At 36.4% G+C, this 26,048-nt stretch overlaps 4 protein-coding genes across 8 annotated transcripts; 3 read left to right on the top strand and 1 right to left on the bottom strand.

The window, feature by feature from the left end:
• Positions 1 to 518: 518 nt before the first annotated feature.
• Positions 519 to 7,094, top strand: pgd (phosphogluconate dehydrogenase). The gene is made up of 13 exons (XM_079400548.1): positions 519 to 644; positions 910 to 985; positions 1,062 to 1,241; positions 1,330 to 1,395; positions 1,476 to 1,594; positions 1,679 to 1,748; positions 1,830 to 1,964; positions 2,187 to 2,376; positions 4,324 to 4,454; positions 4,580 to 4,713; positions 5,004 to 5,103; positions 6,258 to 6,380; positions 6,630 to 7,094. Exons 1-13 carry the CDS (start codon positions 553 to 555, stop codon positions 6,747 to 6,749), a joined length of 1,536 nt encoding a protein of 511 aa, XP_079256674.1. The 5' UTR covers positions 519 to 552; the 3' UTR covers positions 6,750 to 7,094.
• Positions 7,095 to 8,938: 1,844 nt separating this feature from the next.
• On the top strand, positions 8,939 to 9,436 carry LOC306859338 (somatostatin-2-like; the record flags this gene model as incomplete). Its single annotated transcript, XM_079400342.1, has 2 exons — positions 8,939 to 9,088; positions 9,242 to 9,436. The coding sequence occupies 2 exons, from the start codon at positions 8,939 to 8,941 to the stop codon at positions 9,434 to 9,436; spliced, it is 345 nt and encodes a 114-aa protein (XP_079256468.1).
• A 1,064-nt stretch (positions 9,437 to 10,500) lies between these two features.
• Positions 10,501 to 16,782, bottom strand: tardbpa (TAR DNA binding protein a). Of its 5 annotated transcripts, none has more exons than XR_013783355.1 (7): positions 16,079 to 16,782; positions 15,709 to 15,872; positions 13,673 to 13,813; positions 13,285 to 13,470; positions 13,117 to 13,201; positions 12,180 to 12,326; positions 10,501 to 11,425 (listed from the first exon to the last, which is right to left on the bottom strand). XR_013783355.1 is itself a non-coding variant. In XM_079401557.1 (6 exons), exons 1-5 carry the CDS (start codon positions 16,317 to 16,319, stop codon positions 12,725 to 12,727), a joined length of 1,209 nt encoding a protein of 402 aa, XP_079257683.1. In that variant the 5' UTR covers positions 16,320 to 16,782; the 3' UTR covers positions 11,497 to 12,326; positions 12,678 to 12,724. The 5 variants fall into 5 exon arrangements, 3 of the variants coding, with proteins under 3 accessions (XP_079257683.1, XP_079257682.1, XP_079257684.1); XR_013783356.1 differs by having other exon boundaries at positions 10,502 to 11,425; positions 12,678 to 13,201; XM_079401557.1 differs by lacking the exon at positions 10,501 to 11,425 and having other exon boundaries at positions 11,497 to 12,326; positions 12,678 to 13,201.
• Positions 16,778 to 25,798, top strand: ciroz (ciliated left-right organizer protein containing ZP-N domains; the record flags this gene model as incomplete). Its single annotated transcript, XM_079400386.1, has 13 exons — positions 16,778 to 16,991; positions 17,991 to 18,073; positions 18,144 to 18,245; positions 18,756 to 18,880; positions 18,990 to 19,133; positions 19,223 to 19,261; positions 19,354 to 19,491; positions 20,087 to 20,171; positions 20,268 to 20,464; positions 21,087 to 21,210; positions 21,398 to 21,591; positions 21,685 to 21,760; positions 25,656 to 25,798. The coding sequence occupies exons 2-13, from the start codon at positions 18,067 to 18,069 to the stop codon at positions 25,796 to 25,798; spliced, it is 1,374 nt and encodes a 457-aa protein (XP_079256512.1). The 5' UTR covers positions 16,778 to 16,991; positions 17,991 to 18,066.
• Positions 25,799 to 26,048: the final 250 nt, after the last annotated feature.

Raw genomic sequence — 26,048 nt, 5'->3', positions numbered from 1 at the left:
ATCAGAGCATAAAGTACTGAGCTATATGAAGAAAGATCATCTTGGAAATAATTACGTTATTATAACATTATATTGGAGATAATTACATCAAATACTTATAACTGTATTTTTATCAGATAGTATTACAAACTCGTGCCATTTTTTAAAACGTTCAATTATTATATTTAATTAAGCTCTTATAAAGTTTTATATTTCGGAAGATAGTCGTTACGTCTAAATGTAGTAATCTATTTAATAGTTAATCAATTTGTTGAAATTTCATACGTTACACACACCACTATGGTGATGCAACTGTGCTCTACAAAATCAATCTTCGGTCTCAGAGTTCAAGAAAAATCTCCTTTCCCGTTTACTTCAATAACGACGTCAGCTTTTTCTGACACAGTGGGCGGAGAACAGGCGGGGGGGAGGGGCAAATCCAGACAGCCAATGAACAACCTCCAATCTCTGCTCAGAGAGTCTCCGCCAATCACAGACGGCGATACGGATGACGCTGTAATCTGTCAGGCGTGTTGATTGGGAGCTGGTGTAGTGCTGCTGCTCTGGCCGTGAATGAGGAAGTTCAGCAGAGACGGTGCTGCAGTAGTCAAAACCCTGATACAAAGTGTCATTTTAAGACAGAACCAACCTTCAACCATGGCTCAGTGAGTATACATTTTGCGTTTGAAATGCTTTGTAATATGAAATCGAATTTGACTGTTTCTATTATCATTAAATGTAATATCGTGTAAGTTATTGGTCATTGTCAGCATGACTTCAAGCACTTTTCCTCTGTTCAGATAGAGAGAATTTCAATTGTAAATCTATGTTATCCAAACAGACTGACATTTCTCATAACCACTGATTTCAATAAATTAGCTCTCTATAATCAATTATTATGAAAGTTCTTCCGTATTTTTGTCTCCACAGAGCGGATATTGCTCTCATTGGTCTGGCCGTGATGGGTCAGAATCTGATCCTGAACATGAATGACCATGGATTTGTGGTAAATTGCATTCTTAACCTATTCTGATGGTTCACACAATCAGGTTTAAGTTGTTCTGACCGCTGTCATTCCTCAGGTCTGCGCGTTCAACAGGACAGTGTCCAAGGTCCATGACTTTTTAAACAATGAAGCCAAAGGCACCAAGGTGATCGGGGCCAAGTCTCTTGAAGACATGGTGTCTAAACTCAAAAAACCTCGTCGCATCATCCTCCTCGTCAAAGCAGGACAAGCTGTTGATGACTTCATTGATAAACTGGTAAATGTCACCATGAATCGACAGTCTTAGTTTGCTTTGTCACCAAGCCAATGTGATCAAGTAACCCACTTTTTTCCGTATATTGTAGGTTCCTCTTCTTGAACCCGGTGACATTATCATTGATGGTGGAAATTCAGAGTACACAGATACAACGGTGGGTTTGACAATCCAAACTTATGATCATATGAGGTGATAACAGTATTTGATCTAAATGTTTATGCTCATCACATACAGAAACGCTGTAAGAGCCTGAAGGAGAAGAACCTTCTGTTTGTGGGAAGTGGAGTGAGTGGAGGAGAAGACGGGGCACGTTATGGACCCTCACTGATGCCTGGAGGACATAAGGATGCCTGGTGAGGACCAGCATGTATTAAACAAGTCCACCTATGCATATATGTGTGCATTTATTGAATCCAATTTTTGTTTTATTCCTTCAGGCCACACATAAAAGATATTTTTCAGAGCATTGCCGCCAAGGTGGGCACAGGAGAGCCGTGCTGCGACTGGGTGAGTATTAGTTATCTATAGATGTGTATGTGTTTATATACTGTGAATGCACTTCTCCAAATTCTTTGTATATTTGTTTAGGTTGGAGATGAAGGAGCTGGACATTTTGTAAAGATGGTCCATAACGGTATTGAATACGGTGACATGCAGCTGATCTGTGAGGCCTACCATCTGATGAAGGATGTGCTGTGTATGGATCATGATGAAATGGCTCAGGTTAGACAGCAACGTACTTCTTTAATTGCTATTGTTTTGTAATGCACATGAATAGTCCATGATGTTGTAATTCTTCAAATCCCCTCTGTATTGTCCATTTTCTGTTTCCTCCTTCCTTATTTCGTTTGTATTTTGAAATGCACCTCACCCTGTTCCTTGTGAAGGACTGTTTTGGTCTGCTTCCTCTTAAGACTAAATTTCTTTGTCTGGTTTGCCTATCAGGCCTTCGATCAGTGGAATAAGACAGAACTGGACTCTTTCCTGATTGAGATCACTGCCAATATCCTGAAATTCAAGGACGAGGATGGCACTCACCTGCTGCCTAAAATCAGAGACAGCGCCGGGCAGAAAGGCACAGGGAAATGGACGGCTATCTCTGCTTTGGAATATGGCACACCTGTTACACTGATAGGTAAGATACAGTCTTGTGTAATTTCCCGGGTATGGTTGTGTTTTTGTTATTTTAGATATAGAGGGAGAAAGTAACCTGGGCTTAGAAGAGCATGTTGAATGAAACGTCTCCATAAGCAGCTTTGCTGTTCTCCTCATCAGCTGATGTGACATAAGTGGGATTTTCTGTTCTGGCTTTTGGTGCAGGGCTCAACAACAAGGATGGCCTGCTGTCCTGGGGCTATTGTGAAAGCGTTTTGGTCCAGTGATTAATCGCCATTTACTATTACTTGGTTTATTTTTATGCCTTTCAAACTTTTTGGTTTTCTGTGATGTATTCTACATTGTTGTTGCAAATTCTCACCAAAATGATGCTATCTAGCAGGCTAATATAGATGAGGCATTACTGAATAAGCAAGAACAGTTTGTGATATTCAAGTCACATTTATTTGCACTTTTCACAGTGCACATTGTTTCAAAACAGCTTTATATAAAGGTGAGCAAGTTTAGATCATCATTAAAGTGTTGAAAACAACAAACCAATCAGCACTGTTTTCTATTGTATGTCATCATTTCAAATGTATATTTCAAAATTTATGGAGTTTATTCAGTTGAATTATTTACAGATTCTTGCAAATAAAAAAAAAAAAAATAAATAAAAATACTTCTATAAAATAAAAAATGATTTTAAATGAGAAATATTGGCCTGGTCCAGCAGAAGAAAAAAAATCTTACTGAGATCTGTGGTGGATTGAGGTTTTGAGCTTGTAGTTGTGACTTCAGATGTTACTTTAGGATCGCTCAAAGCACAAAAACCAGTTACACAATAATTGTCAAAATTGATGCATGTTTTTATAAAGTTGTTTTGAAACTATATGTATTATGAAAAGCGCTATGTAAATAAATTTGACCTAACTTGATGTGTAGTGGTTAGATCAGGGTATGGGCTTGTATATGTAGTGTCAGTTAAATGAACAAATGACTGTTTGTGCAGCACTGAAGCGTGAGAGTGCAGCTATGATTTGTATGGTTGAACAGGAGGGTTTTCTTCTTTCAATAGGCTGAATTCCAGTGCTGAGTTCACCATGACTGGCTGTTTTCCACTTGATTTTTTTTTTTCTCCCTCCACTTGCCTCTTCTCACACTTGTTGGCCTTGGGTTGGGTGATAATATAATACAAAGTCATGCTGAGTTCAGGGTTTTGCTTCTAGTCTCTCATGTTTGTAGATGTAGTAAGATCTGCTCTCACAATAGTCTGGCCGATTACGTTGACTGAAGAGAGTTACGTTACCAGAGTCAACAGTGCCAGGGTCAGGTACCAGATATGTGTAATGATAACAGTAATGGCAACCCGGTGTGGTTTGAGCAATATATGTCTGCGCATGTGCAGTATGGGGGCAGATGCATTATACTGTGTGACTGGAGTCTTTAAGACATGGTGAATAGAGGCCTATAATAATATAACTGTTTGGTAGGAGTTATAGATGAATGTGACAAAGAAATGTCCTGGTCACATTTCACTTCAAAATAATAGTATTAAAAAAAAAGCACTGTAAAAACATTAATAAAAAAAATTCTTCCTGGATTTTTTTTTTTTTTAGATGCATTTTTATTTTAGATACAATATTGTAGTTTAATAATAATAGTAATAAAAATAAAATACAGCAATATATCTAAAATACAAAACATGTCTGAATAATAATGTATTTATTTTTAAACATATTTAATTTAGTTTGATACATATTATTGATAGACCGTAATAAAGAGAGAGCACAGATTAATTTAGTGAATCTTTTTAGTGTTAATATGATCAGTTTGTTCTGTGTCGACTATCTAATGTTTTAATGTTTCCTCATGTGGTCTCTCTGGCATGGTCTAACAGTGATTATAATGTTATTATGTGACCAGAGATGCAGACTGTAACTGGAGATGACTGTTTGTGTTTGTATGCGGTGTCTTTCGCTCACAGGGGAAGCTGTCTTTGCCAGATGTCTCTCCTCTCTGAAGGATGAGAGGGTTCAGGCCAGTAAGATCCTCACCGGCCCCCAGGGTGTCAAGTTCACCGGAAACAAGGCACAGTTTCTTGAAGATATTAGAAAGGTGGGATGGACTTAAAATATGGATCATTATCTATGCATACGTTTTATATGTTCATGTATGAAGGTGCATCGGTTAATAGCTTTGTTTTTAACTTGATGAAAATGTATTGTTGCTTTCTGTTTCAGGCTTTGTACGCCTCAAAGATCATTTCATATGCTCAAGGCTTCATGTTGCTCAGACAGGCTGCAGTAGAGTTCGGCTGGTCTCTTAACTATGGTGCTATTGCCCTGATGTGGAGAGGAGGCTGCATTATTCGCAGGCAAGCAAGCTTTGCTCACAGTGATTTTAAAAAAGGGATTTCATATATAAAAATATATGCTATATTCAGATTGCTTTTCAGTTAAGGCAGTGTCTGCTGAAATACTTAAAAATGAGATCATAAACTTCATCTTTTCTCCACCCAGTGAATGTTGCAACTCTGTAAACACTAGGAAGTGGTGATAATGTTTCATGTAAAAATCCCCCACACAGAGAAATGAGGAAACTGATTTTACAATATCATAACTGTAGATTAGCTGTGAGTAAAGGTCATGAATCTTTCATTTGCAGTGTTTTCTTGGGAAAGATTAAGGAAGCGTTTGACCGGAACTCCGAGCTGCAGAGTTTGCTGCTGGATAACTTCTTCAGTAAAGCTGTACAGGATTGTCAGGTACAGGAAGTGAGCCAAGAGTGACCACAAATTGCTGTTTCCTGTAATTGCGCCACTAAATACGAAGAGAAATCAGCGGCACTAATGGCAGACTGTTTATGTGCATACGGTGCCTCTAAAAAGTAATGTGCAAAAACTATGTCCATTTAGTTCCTTCCAAATATATACTCAGTGAACACAGTCCAAACATGACACCTTCTACTCCACCTGGACAATGACGAATTATTCATTTATTTTACATAGTATAAGTCATATACAATACAAACTAGCTTGTGTGTGTTTAGGCTTTCCTGTAGCTCAAATAGTAGAGCATGGCGCAAGCAACGCCAAGGTCATGGGTTCGATTCCCAGAGAAAGCAAGAGCTGATAAAATGTAAAAACTGTAATTTGAATGCAATGTAAGTCACTTTGGATAAAAGTGTCTGCTAAATGCATAAATGTAAATGTGTGTTTACCAGGATTATGGAAAAAGTTGGAATTCATCAGTAAATTTCATATCATATAATCAGTGACAATTTCATTTATTTAATAATATGAATTTAAATTAAGATCTATGCCGTCAATGAAAGTGTATCAAATGTAATCATGTAGTTTAGCACTGAAGTTTTTCATAAAATACTGCGCATTGGTGTAATTTATTTGTATGAGCTACAGTGTTTCGCTACTATATTCCAACATAATAGCTTACATAGTCAGAATGTAACAAATTAACATTTGGATTTTAAAGTCATTTATCAGATGTCAAATATGGTCTAAAAATCCACAGAGAAGTTTGGAATAACGTCATTTTGAAATGCTAATTATGTAGGAACACTGGTTTCCTTTAAAAACTGTTCTAAAAGTTGGTAACCAATTCTCTCTATTAACTAGTTGCTTATTAGCATGCCTATTATTAACATATTGGCTGTTTATTAGTACTTATAAAGCACATATTCTGCATGACCATATTCTACATCCATAATCCTACCTAATATCTGCTTTAACTATTAATAAGCAGCAAATTAGGAGTTTATTAAAGGAAAAGCTGTAGTTATGGTTTAATAACAGCAAGAATTGGACCTTAAAATAAAGTGACCTAAAAGTATATTGGTGTTAATGATGATAATATATGTTGAATATGTTTTATTTAGTAGTAAGTTGGTTGTGTTTTGCAGGAATCGTGGCGTAGGGTAGTAAGTACAGGTGTGCAGCAGGGGATCCCCATGCCATGCTTCACCACTGCCCTGTCCTTCTATGACGGTTACAGGCATGAGATGCTCCCAGCAAACCTGCTGCAGGTAAACCTCTCTACAACACACAAACCAATATGGTATATCACATGGTTTACATCTGGACATTTATGGTTGTAGGCATTTGAAGCCCTTAGTATTCATATGGTAGAGAATATATGTTATTTTATTATTTGTTTAAAATAAATTAGAATAAATAATTTTAATTACGTTTTGTCTTTTTGGTGTGCATAACGATTGGTACTCTTGCTTCAGGCTCTCTATCTTATTTTAATTATTCTTATTGTCATTCTTCAGGCACAGAGGGACTACTTTGGTGCCCACACTTATGAGCTGCTATCAAACCCTGGAAAGTTCATCCACACTAACTGGACTGGCCATGGAGGAAAAGTGTCATCATCATCCTACAATGCCTAGAATCAAGAGTGGTATTAGGTTAAACGGCAAAGAACCTCATCTCCTCTTGATGAAGGACCAGAGCAGCTGAGCACATTCCTCATGAAGAGTTGAACTTCAGCCCACAGTAGAGCTCTTACTGAAGAGTGTTCAAATGCATATTTCTATTTATAATAATCATAGCGTATACACTATTTGTAAACTCTGTTCTTGTAGTTTTAAGGTCTACTGTTGCAAACACAGCATTTTTTGAGTAAGAGTGTTGTTTCTTATGCTTTGCCCCCAGAGTTCACAGTGTTAACACTGGATTATGGGTAACTGTTGCACTGCATTAGGCTAAATAAAGATTTCAATCCCTTTTTAATTAGCTTTTGTCTTCTTCACTCACATGCTGCAAACAGGATTTACTCCTGCTTATTTTTAACAGTAAATGCTAGATGTAACTTGTTTATTTGTATGCACCTCTAATTTGTCACCAGGAGAGGGCAGAAAGGATTTTTTTGGAGCAATGAGATTGTTTACAATAGTAATGTCTTCAGCTGAATGAGGAAGAAATAATAACAGCACACACAATATAAAAACTGAAGTTTTATGAGTAGTAATATGTAAATCTCTTGAAAGGTCTTGACACAATACTGAGCAATTTGCACTGATTATGATTTTTAACATTAAAGCTAAGACACTTGAGTAATATACTCAAATGAACAGCCCTGTACAGTAACCACAGATAATTATAGTTTTAAATCTTAAAGTAGTTAGTATTTCTCTTTTATCAAGAATATTCAGTTTTTATTTTAGTTTTAGGGCTGCCAAAGTTGCATTTAAAAACAGTTACCAGTTTCTCAGCACAGTCTAGTGTTGCTGTTCATGTTTACTGCAGGTGGTTTGTAAAGGTTTTATAATATATTAATCATTCATATATCTACAGCAAAAACTAATTTGTGTCAATTTTACTTTATTTTAGTTAGTTTTGGAGTCTTAGTAGTTTGAGTTTTAGTAGCTCCCAGTTAAATTATATTTAAAAAAAAAATGCATTTTACTTAAAAATAATAACACTGTTCAGGCTTATATTACAGCATATGATGCTGGCAGGTACTGGCAAGTAAATGCCTGGTTCATGTGAAATCTTGTATAGAAAATACATTTTTACTATGTAAGGTACATTTAGTGTTGAACCAAACATAAAGCTAGGAAAGATGGCTGTAAAATAGGATTTACTCCTGGTTAAGACACACTGCACTAATATCCCTAATTCACCTCCAAGCTGTTTAAAGATCAAAGAGCTGAAGAGAGCAGCAGGTGCCTCTCATATATGTGTGACCAATGACGTCACTTCCATGTGAAGTTTTTCAAATGGTCCAGCCATTGCGAGAACTAGCAATACAGCTCTACCCTACAGAGTAACTGGGGTATCATGCAACATTAAAATGCTACAAGGACTCCAGAGATGAGTGTTAATCTGTACCTTAATATTCTACTAAATATATTTTTTGGTAGAATATGTTGTTTATGCTATTGACTATGAAGCAACTGTTTGAAATGGTGGGTTTAAGTATATGTCCATAGCCTGATTACTCAGGAAAAGAACATCTCAGTGATTCAAAGCCACTTCAAAGTGAGGTCACAGGCAGTTTAGAAGAGTATAGTGAAGGAGTCGTAGGCGAATGATGCTGAGTCATCATGGTGAACAAGGCAATCCAGCGCATGGAGAGCCAGGACAGGAAGTGGACACCCTATTTTGAGCTGTCTGCTGATTAATTATGCATCAGCTAGGGAGGAGTCTAACTACAGCTGAAGTCTGACACAAACACGAGATGCTGCAGTTTGAACCGACAAATACCAAAGATCAACACTTCCTTTAAAAGCTAAAAGTATGTATATTATAAAGCATGTTTCCTCTTTACGCATGATTACAGTTGTGTTAAGGTGACCTTAAGGTGCCTTTCAGAGCATGTGGGGATTGTTTTTGGGGATTGTTTTTGTTGAAACAGTATCAATTCCATACAGGAATTAAAAAATTGAAAGAATTACTGTACATTTGTTAGGGATATTTTAAAGTTCCCTAATAAAAATTGTGCTTGAAAGGATGTCCTCGCAGTTAGATAAAATAGTTACAAAAATTGGAACAATAACCTAAATAAGGTAATTTTCTAATGGCTTTCTTCCCCCGCACTGCGTCAGAATCTGTTGTGAAGGTACCTCTCTAAAACATGACGATGGGAGTTAGATGGGACAATCGTGCAGCGGTTGAGAGAAGCATGTTCATAATGCGGATGATGCTGAGCCTGTTTCCTTTGGTCCTTGTGGTCTGGAATGGTGAGGCGTTACCTGTACAAGACAAGCAATCACACACCAATGAGGTGAATCTCTTATTCAAAGGAAAAAAACAAAACAAGTACATGGGCTCATATAGTATGTTAGTTTTTTACTGCAGTTTTGTAATACTATTAATGCTGTAAAAATCAATAGCAGTGATCTAATACTCCAGCCCACGGATATGTCTCATCTTCTAGATACTGACCAAAGACCAGAAGGACTTGTTGAAGATGATGATGACAGATATGGCTGAGCTGAACTTCACTAGTAAAGAACTAGCTGATCTGGACCCTGAATTTCTGAATGGCAAACTGGGGGAGAAGTCTGTTTATGAACCAACCCCTAAATCTCCATGCAAGCTCTTCTTCTGGAAGAGCTTCTCCTCATGTTAAAACTGGAAACCAGAACAGACACTGATGAGTGTGTTGAAATCTACAGTCCCGCCTTTACAGTTTGCCAATCTAATCATACATTGTTATTGAAATGAATGTGTCCCTTGGCTTCTGCTGTTCCTGTATTGTATTTAAGGAGTGTTAAAAGAATGAAACGGCATATTGTTTGAGGTAAAAACAATCTCCAAAAATATACAGTGGCCTTTTGCATGTACACTTTCTACTGTTTGACATCCAAGCCCAAAATACTGTAATAAATGATCTACAAATCTCTTCATGTCAGTCCTGTGACTTTAACCTCAAAATGACTATGCTACATCATTATACCTTTGCTTACAAAAATCAAACAACCTTCAGTGTGAAGTGTAGTCATTATTAAGTGAAGGTTTAGCACCACCTAACGGAAAGGCAAGGGAGGAATGAAACAGAACTAACTTACACGTGGCTTCTGGTAAACCAGTCACCTAGCTGACGAAGAAGTCATCTGGCAGGTATGTAGTATTTTTATAGATATATATATGTCAAAAAGAAAACAAACAGTAGCTTTAGACAGGGGATGTGGCTGTAAAGGAATTTTCTGGGTTAAATTCAGTCGACAGCATTTGCAACGGTACTCAAAAACAATTATTATTATTGTTAACGATTATTTAGCTTTTTTTTTTTAGGGAGAGAGAAATGCACTTACAATAACAAGTTTTTTGCTGGCAAATATTATGCTAATATCAGACTTGAGAAAAAGGATAACCAACTTCGTTGTCATGACGCAGTTAACGCAAGTAGTCCAAGACAGGTAACTTAAGCAGTCCGACTCCGCCTTCTTCTCTTGGAATTGAGTGTTTGCCAGACTGTTCATTTTAATCAGAGGGAAAACAAAACGACCTTCTTCCATTTGTCTGGATTTCTAATTGCCCGAAAGCCAGCCGTCTGATACGTCTCCACCTGTCATGAGGGGAGTGCATTGGTAAGTCATAATACTTACCTTTATGACAAAATATTCATCCGCTCAGGACAGTAGGCCCACCGAAAATGGCTTTCATTCAATCCAGTTTTATAGCTCAAATAATACACGTTTACTGAAGGATTTATTTAAGAGAGAGAAAAAAAATTACATTGCAGTTTAAACCTCAGAAACATTAGCTGTCCAATAAACTAGGACTTCAGTTCATTATAAAATTGCTAAAAGTTTAGTAAGAAAATTCATTCTTTAATATATACAGCAGTGATTAGTAAAACTATCTGCAGTTCAGCATGTTATACTGATATTCACAAACAAGACAAACAGCAAAACTACTAAACAGCATGTTAGCATTATACTAAAAACTAATACTTTGCAACCAGTAGGTTAAATTCAGTGCATGTTTTTTTACACTTCAAATCACCAACATTGTTGTACAATTACACAACCTTTCAAGTAAAAATAAAAACAAATACAGGTTCCTCTGTGTATGTTTATTAAGTTTTGAAAAATGGAAATCCTGCCAGTGATTCAAGTCATTGATAACACAAACCCCATTCACAAAATCCTATCTGTTCAACAACAACAGGACACTGTATGAAAAATAGGCCTTTTCAACTCTCACTATATTTACAGTGGGACAGATCATGTAAAAGCAATCGAACAGAAGACAGACAAGATCAATGACTGCATTGACGTCTTGCGTAAAACAGAGTTGGAAATACACAAGCATGGACATGAAGTCATTCGCAATGGGACTGATCCACAAACACACTGGTTTAACTCTGCTTTTAGATTGCCATGGACTGTCTTTAGTCATGCACTCTGGCCAATTGGGAATTGTCCATTGAAATTTCAGAAAGGGAAATCCAGGGAAATCTGCTTACAGTGAAGTGACGTAGTCCCTTTTCAGGATAAAGGCATACAGCAGTAGTCTCCACAGATGGACTGTGTGAACTTCAGTCTTCAGCTCTCCCATTTTTGACTTCACTCATGGTTCTGAGGTAAACCTGGGCCAGCCGAGTCCAACGTCCCTATACATGCGAATTAAATAAGTGTTTGCAATTCAATTAATGACTTGAGGCAAATAAGCCACTATCAAAATAACTAGTCAACTTATTTTTTTATTTGTTCCCTTAGATTCACAAAACATATAAAAAGCATTCAAAACACATAACAAAAGCAACCTCTTCTTGAAGCATTCTTCGCTTTCATCAATACATCACCCCAGTTAAGCCACTCAGAGCTCACGCTCGCCCTCATTCACCACCCAGTCCCAGAGCCCCACCCACAGACAGCGTCACATCACGTTCACACGAGTTCAGTAACAGCGAGATAGAACACACACCATACACAGCATTCACGTCAAATTATTAAGCAAGAACACATACTTAATAGATCACTTAAACATTCCACTACATATATCTTTTTTTTTTTTTAAATGCAGCTCTTTATATATGATTGCAATATAAGAAAGGGAGGAAGGTAGACAGAACAAGAGGGACGGAAGAATGTAAATGAATGTCCTTCTGATGGTCCTACAGAGAAAAAAAAAAAAACACTCGCTGCCTTCGTTCACACTCGCTCACACAGGTTCTTCTCACAGTCAGCATGTCGCTTTTCGGCATCGCACACTTGCGTTCAAGTTCTCTCTCTCTCTCTCAGCGCGTTCGCTCATTCAGTCTCTCACTCCTGGCGCACCAACAATCCATCACCATATCACTCTCAGCTCTCAAAAAAAGCGGACAGATTTCATCCATGAAAAGGGGAAAAAAAGACAACACCCACCGTCTAACACAGTATATGCAGAGTGAAGCTGTGCTCTTTGATGGCAAAGCATTTACACATTTGAAGAAGGGAACTGATACTGAGATCGCTCGAACATTGCGGCCAACGAGGGGCTTCTTCCCGGGAAATTGGAAAAGAGGTGGTGAACTGTAGAAGAGATTTATGAAGGCTTGACCATAAAAAACGTTGAGGGAAAAAACTGCAGAAAACACAACTCAAATGGCTTTCCACATGGAGCATCTTTAAATGTACTGTATGTTGAGAGGGCACTGAAATGGTAACGTGGGCATACTGAAATAATGCCTGACACAAAATAAATTATATCCATAAGGGAAAAAAACTTAAGTGTTCATTTAATTCCTAACAATTTCAACCACTCTAAATTAATCTTAAAGAGCAATCATTATGTATACGAGGAATATTCAGTTTTACAAAATCAAAGGCAAATATTGAAGGGACATAATATCTGACTAAACTTTCTTCTCTCAAAATACTTACCATATAATCTAGATATTAGGATACTTCGAGACCCAATTGAAATCTCTCTACATTCCCCAGCTGGACTTTGTCTCCATGCTAGATCCAAAACCGGAGTTGAACCCACTGTTCGAGCCCGAATTGGTTCCCGCTCCCCACCCGAGACTAGCTGAGCTGCCGGTGTTGTAGTTATTGGTGCTTGCGTTGTAACTTGGGTTCTGATCTCTACTACCGCTGTTCTGCCCACTAGGGGTGGTGCCAGAAGCTGCTGTCTGATTCTGCTGATTGGCTAGCATTCCCATCATGCCCCAGCTACTCTGAAGGGCTGCCTGCGCAGCTGCCATCATGGCTGGATTCAAGCTAAGGGCCCCAAAATTCACATTGCTGTTGGGACTGCGACTACTGCCAAAGCCCTGCCCCCCAAACCCCCCGAACCGCCCACGATCCATCATTTGCCTACTATTATTGTGCTTAGGCTCAGCGTTGGAGATGTGCACGCTGGTTCCTTTAATGATCAGGTCCTCACCGCATAGAGACTGGGCAACCTGGAGGAAAACAACCATGCATTAATTTGAGAAGAGAATGAGCGCAAGCCAAATAACGAGAACGAAAATTACAGAAGACTGACCTGATCGTCAGCAAAGGTGACGAAGGCAAAGGCTCGGAAAGGTTTGGGAATGAACACATCTGTGACTTCGCCGTACTGCATAAAAAACTGTCTAAGCTCATCGGCTGTCATGTCCTCGGTGCAGCGACCCACAAATACTTTCCTGCTTCTCATAGGCTCATCCGGGCCAGCCTGTTCCAGGAAATACTAGATCATTTAATAGAAAACAGGGTCTACTCATGCAATGTTCTCAACGGCAAGGGCATCACAAAACATTTGAAACATGAAATGTGTATATTTAAAATATATTCATATTGTATATTCAAATTTAAAACCTTTAATAAGTTATACTTGTGCTTATAGATTATATATGAAATTGTGAACTATGTGTGGTATTACATGGAAATACCTTTGAGTTGGGAAGTTTGCAGTCGCACCATCTTCCATCAATCATATGCCGCTGGGACATGGCTTTTACTTGTGTTTCGTAGTCTGTAAATCTTACAAAGCCAAATCCTTTGGAATTTCCGGTTTTTGCATCTCTTTTCACCTGAGGGAACAGGTAGTAGATGACGTTAAGTAATAGTTAACCCAAAAATGAAAATTCTATAATTATTTACGCATACTTTTTTTAAAACCCGTGTGTGACTTTTCTTTCTTTCTATCCCCAAAGGAGTTGTTTAAAGCAGAATTCTGAGCTGCTCATTTCCATAAAACAAAAGTGAATTATCAAACACTACTTCATTGTGGCTGATTTGTAGATTTGTACCAGGGGGAAAAAAAGCTCTGTATTTTCTCCTCAATTTCCTATAGTGGTCATTTTTGACCATTACAAAACAATTTTCCAAGTCAATTTAGCCTTTTCGAATAATGCCCACAATTTTCGGTGCATTTAGCAAGTGCCACAAAAGTCAACTCGATTTGTATCATTCCAATAATGTAAAAATTTACAGTTTTTTTCTAAAATTACTGAAAACATTAGAGGGTAGGTATCGAGAACAGTTTCCGTTTTAGAACTGGTTCCAAATTTCCAAGAACCGGGTACTCGATAAGACACATTCCGCTTAACGATTCCTGCATTTGCATTTTAATCGGTGTTGCCAACTGCTTTCAATTGAAAGTAGCTAAATCTGGTAGCTAAATGTCACTAGATGACATCATAATGGCAAATTCACTGATCTATTTAAAGATGGGCAATAGTGGTGCACTACTGAAAGCTTATTTTAAGTCCTTCTATACCACAGCAAAAACTACTAGCTGAACTAATAAAGTCAGTAATAAAACAAGAATAATTACACAAATTACAAGCATGGATGAATACAACAAAGTCAATAACACTAGTATTCAGGTGCAGAAATGTAATAATTATAAAATAAGACAATAGTGCTCTTCACTGCATAAGTTAAATATAGCAGACAGATGTAGGTATTTATAGGCTGCTGTCTCTTAAAGACCAAATGCACGTACCTAACACTGACACATATCCGGTTTCTTTCTCAGCTGTTTTGGTTCACTTAAGACATAACCGACTGTGTTTATCAGAATATTTGCCAAAATGGGTATTTTAAATAACTTTGTGTGTATGTTTCTGTTCAAAGAGAAGTGAAAGAGGAATCAATGTGTTAATCGCGCCGCTCTCTCTGTGTGTGCAGCGAGTGTTGCCAAGAAAACGCACGTGTAAAAACTATTTTTATATCCGCCCGCGTGCGTTTGGTGTTAAAGAGACAACAGCCTAAAAAACATGTGCTGCCTGTCATTAATGTTAAAAAATAAAATAAAAATTCACTGATCTTGACTGAATATCATTCATAACTTTAATGACAATTAATGTATGTAATATTTAAGAAAAGAAAACTATGTTTTTAAACTTTTGATTTCAATATCTGTACCTAAAATTTGTTCAGCTGTATTTATGCTATTGCTAATTGATTTGTTTGTTCCTATCTTATTACTGACTATTTACTTGTCTTTAACCATTTTTATTAGTCTAGTTGTTTTTGCGGTGGTATTTTTTGTTAAACCAATAGGCAAATGTTCCTAAGTGTAAAAGGCCTAAGTGTTCTGTAAGCTGCTTGCTCATGTTATTCAGCTGCAACAGCACACTTTGTAAAAAGACAGAATAAGTATGTTTGACATCTAAATGTTTCACTTAATTGTTTTTTTTAAATCAGATTTATGATGTCGAACTAGGAATCAATAAAAATCAGAATCGGATACCCAACCCTAGTTAGGTAGGATTTTTCCAGAAATAAGGATTTCAATTTCAAGTCTGTTTTCCCACAAAAAGCTATTGTACAGTTTCAGAAGACATAATATTGCAGAAAAGTATTATTGCCTACTGCAATATTTATTTTTATTCTCCAAAAGGTTTGAACAGCACATGAGTAAGTCATTTTTTTCATGTTTGGGGTGAACTGTCCCTTTAGGTTTGTTCATAGTACTAACCTGCACCATGATAACCTCTCCAAAAGTGTTGAAGTAATCTTTAAGGTCTTGCTCTGTTGTTTTCCATGGCAACCCAAGCACAATCAAATCTGATGTCTTCTGCACACCTCTCTTGATCTTCACAGCCGATGCAGCATCCATTTCATCCATCTTCCTCTTGTTATCTGAAAATGTATGATATTTTAGTATTATGGTTATTTGATTTATTTAAAGACAATCAACTAGATTTAATTTACATGCACAATATGCATTAGTAGTGAAAAAAGTGTGAATGACACGAGACCATATTTTCTGTGCATCAACAAGTCACAAATTATTTGATGTTACTGCAATCAAATAAACACAACACTAGTACCATATCTGAGCTTACCTTTTGGATAATTGACAACGTACACCAGATTGCCCCAGTCTGATTCGGGTGCATGAAGAACCCCCTCCACTAATCGGACCCCTCTCATGCACTGAGACACGGGGCTACGGTATCTAAGGCCACAGGCACCGGGAAACTGTGCGGCGACGGTGGAGAGCAGCACGGTGCCGTCCTCCTCGGACGGGATCTCCATCGGCTCCTCGTTCTCATCCTCCGCCACGCGAATATAACACTCAGTCATGTTTACACCGAGAGCGCGAGCTGTGCTAACAGCTTCCAAGCCGATCAATAATTCAGCGATAAGACAACAAACGGGGCTGAAACTGAAACTAGTACACCGGAAAGACCTCAGAAGTAAACACAACCACAAATCTGATGTCTATTGTTTACGTGCGACTGTCAAATAATGCGGGGTGCCATTAGCTAAGCTACTTGCTAACCGCGCGCACAATAGAAATGAATGGCGCGTAGCGTCGCACCCTGTTCCCGCCAATTTTCACCGTGTGCAAACACCTACTCGACTATACTTGATTATCTACCGATTGTGATTAAAACACGGAATGTACAGTAATTCAAAATAAAGAAAACGCGTGGACTAATGCATCCAGTTGCTGTTCCGACCCCCCAAACTGTTAAAATGGCCACCCAGATGAGTCACTGAAGAAATGACATCATCAGTTTGGAGCGTCGCATCACAGCGCATCAAGAGGGGAGTGGAAATGTAAAAAGTTGACTTTTTAAACGCGTCCCGTGGTTTGTGGTGTACTGTTTCAGATGGTGTGATTTTATCGTGTTTGTTCGTGATCTTGATGGACCGGTAGTGTTGTTATTTCTATTTAAGGAGGTTGAAACAATGTAAAATATGCAAGAATCCACTGTAGTAGTGAAAGCTCCTCAACATCACATCTTACAGGTTTGTTACATCAGATTTAGATCAGACAAAAGCCCTGAAAAACAATGGATTTAAAGACAAAGGCCTCTAATGTTACCAGTTGATTGAGTAAAATAATCTGTGTATACGACAAAACAATAACTTGAATTATCTAAATATATTAGTTACTTTAATTTATTTGTAAGTCGCTTTGGACAAAAGCGTCTGCTAAATGACAAAAGTAAAGTAAGTGAAGTAATTGATGTAGTTTTTAAAATTTCATTTATATTATATTTAACGCTCCAATCTTGGACCCTTACAAATGTGTGGTCATTTTGTCTGTTATAATACTATAAAGTTGCTTCCAACATTCAGTTGAAAGGTTTCATTATCATACAATGTCTGGTTTCACTTGTGGAATCTGAAATGGTTTGATCATCTCATGGGTGTTGTTAAAACCTACAATTTTTTATATAGTTTTGTAATGGCCAAGAATGACACAGCAAGGTTTACTGCCTACAATGATGTAATCAATATTCATTCTACCTATAAACATGCAATTTTATATCACAATCACATCTGAATGAAGGTTTACTGTGCTGTAATCGTGCACATTTCTCGATAACAACTGTTAACTCATGAAGTGGCCATGACGTTTTTACTGGAAAAGGTAAAGCCTCATGTGAGTTAGAATGAGTGAATGAAAGAAAGGAAGAGAGTTTTTTTTTATTGCCATGCAGGTGCAGGTTTACCTCTTCCACTGCTTTTTTCACACTTGTATGTGTTGTATAATTTTAAGATGAAGTGGGTCAGCCTTGCTCTCACACTCACTTGTAACCTTAAAGGCCAAACACAGCTGACTTGTTAGCAGTATAAAAGCACTTGTATCAACCCTCTGTGCACTAGAACCAAATGAGCCATGGCGCTGATGCTCACAAGGGTTTTACTTTTTTCATTGTAAGTATCTATACACTTATGCGTTAAGTATTTTCTTCTGTAATATTACTAAAACTATTATTGTTGCCCTTTTGCTTCACATAGACACTTCATTTTGCCCATATGGGGAAATGTTTTGCGACTTCAGAAGAGAGACTGGGTGGGCAGTCCAACTTCAAGCATGGCAGGTAATTATTGCTTTATACTATGTTACACTTTACACTGTAGCGAAAGACTGACTGAGATTTACTTTTCTAGAGGGTGATGTGGAATGTTTCTCTGAGTACATGGAACTTTGGATCCATAGAATGAGAATTGAGGGACTGAGGCTTTGGCTTTCTGGAATATTAAGGATTCAAGGTGAGATATATGGAAATTGACTTTCTGATCTTAACACACAAGAGAGGAAAACACATCTTATTGGATTGTGGTGATGTTATTCCTTTCAGGAAATATTGTTATTCTGCTGATATTATAGAAATAGTTTTTAATAAAGATGCACTATCAATTTGGTTAAAAATGCATATTAAACCTTTTTTTGCCACAAAAATGGACTTTGTTGGCAAACAAATAATTTTTATACCAGAAATAATAACATGTTCTCTCAAACTGTTGCACAAAATAATAACTTTAAATTATATAAAATATTTAAAAATAATTGTATATGAATATTAAAGACTCTTAATATATTAATCTTATTACTTTAAGAAGTCTGCATGTCACACAGTAAGACAGACAGTGTAAGGTGTGACCATTGTTTTAAACAGCAATAAAAAATATTGAACAAATATGTTAATTTTTCTATGCATTGTACATGTATTTCAAAATGTGTTTTGTGTACTAGATTTATAAATCTCTGGCTCTTTTCAGTGAGTTTGGTGTCCATGGAGAATCTAAACCATCAGCTTTCTTCATGTGGGTTTGCCCTACACAGGGATCTGGAAAAGAACTATATCTTTAGAGTCATGTACAGTGGATGTTTTGTCCAGTTAGAGGTTAGAAAATGTCCATGTTTGTCACTGAAACATATTCGTGTTGCTGGTAAGAATGTGTCCCTTTTTATCACTGCTTCTCAGAATAATATTTTGTAGTGATTTTTTTCAGCATGGGAATTATGTGATTGTGCTGAACCTGCTGAAGAGAGTAAGTCGTTTTGGAGGCAGGACTCAAAAGTTTCTAATGAAGTGTCCAGCGGTGTTGGCGCCTCCTAACAGAGAGTACATCCAGTGTGATTCAGACTTCATTCAGGTTAGAATAGAGTGATGTGATAATTCTTTTTTTTTGCTTGTTTTTTTTCATTCCGGTTAAAAAAAATAAACTTTGTGTGTGTGTTCAAGGTTACCAGAGAGATCCCTGTGGATAACTGGAATAATGAGGTAATTTCTAATAAATGTGTTGATATGATATAGGTTATGAAGAGATGAATGTATCTAATGTGGAATATTTCTGATGTGATTTTTCCATTCAGCTCGACTGGTCTCTGGCTTTGAGTGAGAGTCTGGTGGTGGCTTTGGAGGATTCCAGTCTTATTCAAGTAAATGTTGAAATCCACAAACCAAACATAACAGTTCAGGGGAGGAGAGACACCATCTTAAGTCCTGTGCAGGTAAGACTGTGCCAGTTTGTGGCTGGGAGGATTTGTAATAGTTTATCAATAGAGCAAAAACTCCCCCGGATTTTAAACACTTTTTAATCTTTATGAGGCTATTTGAACAATATAAAATCTTACTCTGTGTCTTTGTGGTATGTTCAATAAAACAGCATTTATTTGAATTTTCTTTTTAAACAATCAATATTTTTAATGTCACTTTTTTTTTTATAAGTTCACTGCATCCTCGCTGAATAAAAGTATTAATTTCTGAGAAAAAAATCTTGCTTAGCAGGTATTGCAAAAAGGAAAAGGGGGAATTCATTATTTTCAATGTGAGGAGTATTTTTGTCACTGAAACTGAAGACTTGGTCATTTTTTTTTTGACCATGTCTGAACTAGAATTATTTACTAAATTGTGCCACCTAATGGTCTTTAATTGAATAGCATATTTTTGTCTCAGCTCATACAGGACCAAATGCTTAATCCTTTGTGCTTATGTTGAGTTATAAGTATCCAAACTGACTGAAGAATGACCTCTTATTAATTCGTTGTGTGCTTTAAACAGTGCAGCAGCAGGTTGATTTTCATTAAAAGTCTACATATCTTTTAGGTGTTCAAATCGGAAGGATATTTCTTACCTCTCAAACTGGTCAGTGGTCATTATGCCTACAGCATGGAGGCGACCTGCCCAAACGGTTTGTTATTATGGTCATATCATGGCACATATCTTGCTTATCTTGCAAGGTTTTATCACTTTCGTATTTAATAGCCATTATGCATGTTTCTTTCAGTGAACCAGTCATCGTCTGAAGACACGGTGCTGTATGTCTATAAACGGCGTATGGGTTTGACCAAAAGAGGTGGATATCAAAATGAGACCCTGTCAGTCAGCAGTGTGATTGTGGAACAGACTGACACGTGCTCCTGGTCAGAGACAAGTGATTTTGTGCAGCTTATCATTCCCACATCCCACATTCAACAGAAAAAGGTTAGAAGTTTATCATTTTATATACACCACCGTTCAAAGGATTGTTTGAAAGAAACCAATACTTTTCTTCAGAAATGATGGCTTAAATTGATCAAAAATGACAGTAAAGGTATTTAAAATGTTACAATTTCTTTTTATTTCAAATAAATGCAGTCCTTTTAATCTTTCTGTTCATCAGAGAAAACTGTTTTAACATTGAAAATAAGAAGAAATATTTCTTAAGCACCAAATCAGCAAATTAGAATAATTTCTGAAGGATTATGTGACACTGAAGACTGGAGTGATGGCTGCTGAAAATTCAGCTTTGCAAGCACAGAAATAAATTACATTGTAAAATATATTAAAATAGAAAACAGTGATTTATCTGAATACAAATAGTACAAGTATTTTCTAATATAAAGCAATTTCATATGATTATAGTTTTGCATTTTAGAGCTTTGAAATAAGGATTTTTGCTTTTTGATTTAATTTTATTTTAAAATAATTTTTTAGAATTTATAATTGGGTAAAATCTGGTAATTGGTTAACTATATGTCATATATATATATATATATATATATATATATATATATACACACACACACACACATATATGTGTATATATATTTATTCTGTTTTTTAGGAGTGCATTGGTCAGGCAGGTGAGAAACTTCAGCAAAATTTCTACAAGATAGATGCTGTTCTCACCTTTAAAGAGACAAATCACAAAATGCACTGGACCATGGAAAACACCTCACCTTGTTCAGGTTAGTGGCTGTTTAAAAAGTTCACTTCAAAAGTCACTTCAAGGTGTTTTTTTTCTGTAAAATCACAAATTGTACAGGACCATGAAAACACCTCAATATGTTCAGTTAGTTAGTCTATATATATCTTTGACTGTCTGAGTCCTTAATCAGGTATTCAGAACTTCAAGTTTCTACAATTGTTTTTCAGAGATGTTAAAATCACAACTCCATTTAATACGTGATGACCCACAAGAAGCTAATGTGACAACACATTCACCCGAGGGGAGTACAGGCAAGCCAGAAGTTCCTGTTGATTCCCACAAAGAGTTTACTCCTTCTGTGGCACCAGAGACTGTATTTACAGCATCACAGACAGCTAATGAGGAAACCAACATAACCTCGGTACAATACCAACAACTCCAAACAACTGAGGCTCTTAGTACATCATTGAGTCCTTTAACATAAATGGAGATAATGATACAAAAGTATTTGCAGCTACTCATCCCTGGAGAAGTTCATCTGTGCGTCATTGACAGTGAGGGGCCGCAATGCAGAACAGATGGAAATGCAGGTACCAACTGCACATGTGTCAGTGATTTTCCAAACAACACTATTACTATTGGTAGTGCATTAATCACAACAGATCTAATCACAGTTTGAAATACAGCTACATATTTAACCGCCATTTTCACTCAGTCTGGGATTTACAACACAACAGTCAAGTGGACCTATGCATCTTTTCCGTTGACAAGCAAAGTGCCATTGGAATCACATGTGGGGAATGATTACATCAAAAACTGTGTTGGTCATGCCATTTAAATACGAGCTACTGTCTCAGAACTCCCTCAGCTGTGTGTGTCACATCTCAGGAATAAATGTGGTGTCTAGCATAAAAAAATCAGTTTATTCTCAAGTTGCACAATAACTAGCCTTGTCACTTCCCTGAAGCACAGAGAGTGCCTGGCAGTTTAGCAATTGATTTATTCTACTGTATTTCCTTGAGCATAAAATGGTATCTTTAATACAGTTTCTATGGTCTTCCGTAATCTATGATTATATAGATTGTTTATTTGTTATGTTGCTCTCTGGAATACACTTTTCTAATTTGTGAATCACAACATTCATATATTGCTGCATATTATTTTGATCATCAAAGTAGTGAATATGGTCTTAGTATTGGATCTCCATCAACTGTCATTTAATAGTTATACTAAAAACACAAAAATTATATTATAAAAAAAAAAAAGTTCAGTATTGATTACTGTATACTGCCATCCATAACAAGACAAATCAGACCTAAGAATAATAGAAAATAAAAGATTGAGCATAATTACTTCACTCTTTTAATTAGTTAAATATTTGAACATTTAACAGTTATGGCCTACACACTGGCATTATTTTCACATCTTTTGTATCACACTGCGGACTCTCTCTCACTTGTTTCTCGCATATGCAACTGCCACCGTCTTGCGTCTCAATTATCGATATTCGTAAAAATGACCTCCGTAATATTACTGTAATATTGTTGTAGTGTTCAGTTTGTTGCTAATCTGATTGTTTTGTACTTTTTAAATGGACTATTTTCTATGTATTTTCCCTTACACGGAGTATGTATATGGATTTACGGTATATTAATTACTGCAGGTTTCTTTCTGGGAAAATAAAACAAATGACAGACGATCTTATGAGTGATATATGTAATCTAGATTAATACACAGTGTTTATTGACTAAACCAATGTTCATGTTCTGGATGATCATAATGTGAACCACAGATGCTTTCTTACTGAATCCTGCCATGTGGCATCAATCTACAACACGAAAGCTTTTATTCAAGAATGTGGTCTCTGTTGTGATACAGTAACCTTAGCTGTAATTTTTAAATGTACATCTTGGTTTCTATAATTCCAGTTACAGTAGATACAGACTATCTCTGTGTGGCACTATGAGAAATAGCCAGAAGAGGTCAGTGTTGTTCAATGTTTGGCTTTTGCTTTCCAAGATTCCAAGGCTATGAGCAATGTATCTAAAACTTAGCATTTTGAGGTTAGTGTCAGTTGTTCAAAACGCATATATATGTTTTACACGTATGCTTGACTGACACCTTATGTGCTTAATTTTTTTTTATTCATAAGACATAAATACTGGGCATTGAGGTGCATGCTTAAATTTAGTGGGAAAACAACCTCAGATGTGAGGTTAGTTAATTTGCCTTTACTACGCAATTTCCCATGCTTGAATGAATTCAATTAGACTTTTGAAAGGGCAGGCCATTTTAATGTAACCCAGTCAAGATATTCTTCTAAATTCTGAGCATCTGGAAGAAAGACACTCGTAAAATTTATTGTGATTACAGTCTCGATATTTGAGCAAACCGAAGAACACCCTTTCTCATCCTGATCGCATTTGTGTCTAACAGTATGTGTTCTATATTAAATGACAAAACAAGAGCACATTTGTATGCGTTGGATATTGTGTCCTCTAGAGCTTTGCACTCCAGCACAGTGTAATTCTCACCCAGGGGGTCAGAGGGGGGCCACGCCGCCACAGTTTTCTTTGGCATCTGTTGCATGAACTTGTGAACAGGAAACACAATAACAGCACAAAGTACACCAACATCTCAAGTCTTTCATGTGGCTGTTTTGAGCCATTATGTTATTAGTGTAGGCTTAAAAATTCCTTTCATGTCCCCCTCCTTTTCTTTTTCATACGAGTTGCACATCTGTGAGATGTTTGAAACCACACACTGGTAAAATTTTGCATTGCTTTCAGAGATGTTTTTAATTGTCAGTTGATACCGATATGAGCTAAACATTCACACATTAACAAAACTTTGTTCTTGTAGTCTTCTTTTAAATATAGATTTATTACAGCCCTTCTTTGGCTGAAACAGATATCACAATAAAAAATAAATTTATAAATAAGAAAATAAAAATCTACTAAAAAATCATTAGTCAGTGTTAGTGTTTTTATATTTGATATATATATATATGAGAGAGAGAATTGAATTGAGTTGAGAGAGAGAGACGGTCTAAAAGTCTCAGACCACCAGAGAAAATGCTTTACATTATTATAATATAACCGCTTTTACATTTTTAAAAATAAATCCTAAAGATAATTTAATTATTATTGTAACAATAAAAATGTTATATTTATAATTATTAACATTCGCAAACATTTATTATGTTCCCTTTGACTTTAGTTAGGGAAATAAAGAAAATGTTCTGTAATTAAAGTAAAAAAAAAAGCAAAAACTATTTTTAAAATATAATATAATAGAAAAAAATTGTAAACCTAAATATAAACCTACATTTAAGGTTTAAATGGGTTTAAATGACTTTGGGCTTGTACTCTCTCTCTCTCTCTCTCTCTCTCTCTCTCTCTCTCTCTCTGTGTGTATGTGTGTGTGTATATATATATATATATATATATATATATATATATATATATACACTGCCCTCCAAAAGTTTGGAAACACCCCTGGCAAATTGTGGTTTTGGACAATATCAGCATAAATCCTTATAATTGTTTGGTGCAAATACATTAAAGTAACTTGACACTATCATTGAAGACCAGCAATAAAACATAATAATGGCAATATATATACATGTCAAAGTCAGACATACCCCTTGCCAGCTGTGATGCCTGGTTACTGGTTTAAACTTGGCCCAGGTTTTTAAAAGATTTTTGGGTCAGCACATCTTAATAGCTTCAACAACTGAGCCAATTCAAAGTCAACGTTTGAATAAACTGACAGCTCGGATGCCCAGATTATGCAGAGCTGTAATAGCTGCTAATGGTGGATATTTTGATGAATCGAAAATGTAAGTTTTTTTTTCTATTAATTTTATTACATAAACAGTATAAACTGTTTATGTAATAAAATATGTTTTCGTAGTTTGTGTTCTCCCTTATCACAAATTAAAAAGGATTCATGCCAATATTGTCCAAAAACCCACTTTTCTAGGGCGTTTCCAAACGTTTGGAGGGCAGTGTATATATATATATATATATATATATATATATATATATATATATATATATATATATATATATATATATATATATATATATATATATATATATGTATATATATATATATATGTGTATATATGTGTGTGTGTAAAATAATTACGGTGTGAGAGTAGCACTGTAAAAAATGATAAGATAGTAAATCATGACAGCTTATGTTTTTTACATTAACCAATCAAAATTAGTTGAGTAAATGTAACTTTTTTTTTTAATGGAGTTGTATGAAATTGAACTTGTTTATTTATTTATTTTATAATGTAATTTAAGTTAATTTAGGTTGATTATACTTAATTTAAGGCAGCAACTTAACTTTTGAAGCTGAAATGTTTTAGTTTTTTTTTTTACACGGTGTAATTCTGTCTTTGGTCTGTAAAAGCAGTCTTATTATTGTGGCTCAATTTGTTGAACCAATTCAGCAATGAGCTTTCCACAACAGGACAAGAGCTGGCAGAGGAAGGAGGCTCTTGGAAGGGAAAGGAAGGCTTTGGTGGTTACGCTCTGACTCTTTATCTTACTTGCTGGGCAATTACAGAATCACGGGTCAACCATGCATGTAACCACAGCTTCGTTGCACAGTAGCAGATGTACTCATGGCATTAGCTGGTAGGAGCGTGAAGGTAAACATAAACAGATGCTGCTGGTTGCTAGGGACACTCGCCAACTTGTGTGCCCTAATGATTCCCATGTGTGCGGGTACAGATCTGCAGCAGTGGGCAGAATGCAGGCATATGCTGTGTTTCAGAGTTTCTCAATGGGATATTTGTGAATGAGTTTAGCAGCAGTGGTTTTTGGGAGGGTGTTCCCTGTTGGCATCGTGCCCCTCCTAGTA

This window comes from Barbus barbus (genome assembly GCF_936440315.1).
Source record: "Barbus barbus genome assembly, chromosome: 40".
Taxonomy (NCBI): domain Eukaryota; kingdom Metazoa; phylum Chordata; class Actinopteri; order Cypriniformes; family Cyprinidae; genus Barbus; species Barbus barbus.
The sequence above is the reverse complement of the archived record's forward strand: the minus strand, read 5'-3'. Positions and strand labels throughout refer to the sequence as shown.

Excerpts from the sequence above, each read along its gene's own strand:
- pgd (XM_079400548.1), top strand. The coding sequence starts at position 553 with ATGAGGAAGTTCAGCAGAGACGGTGCTGCAGTAGTCAAAACCCTGATA. Across the intron at positions 1,242-1,329 it reads ATGACTTCATTGATAAACTG|GTTCCTCTTCTTGAACCCGG; the intron begins GTAAATGTCACC and ends CGTATATTGTAG. Across the intron at positions 1,965-2,186 it reads ATCATGATGAAATGGCTCAG|GCCTTCGATCAGTGGAATAA; the intron begins GTTAGACAGCAA and ends TTTGCCTATCAG.
- tardbpa (XM_079401557.1), bottom strand. The coding sequence starts at position 16,319 with ATGACTGAGTGTTATATTCGCGTGGCGGAGGATGAGAACGAGGAGCCG. Across the intron at positions 13,814-15,708 it reads GAGAGGTTATCATGGTGCAG|GTGAAAAGAGATGCAAAAAC; the intron begins GTTAGTACTATG and ends CTGTTCCCTCAG. Across the intron at positions 13,202-13,284 it reads TCACCTTTGCTGACGATCAG|GTTGCCCAGTCTCTATGCGG; the intron begins GTCAGTCTTCTG and ends GTTTTCCTCCAG.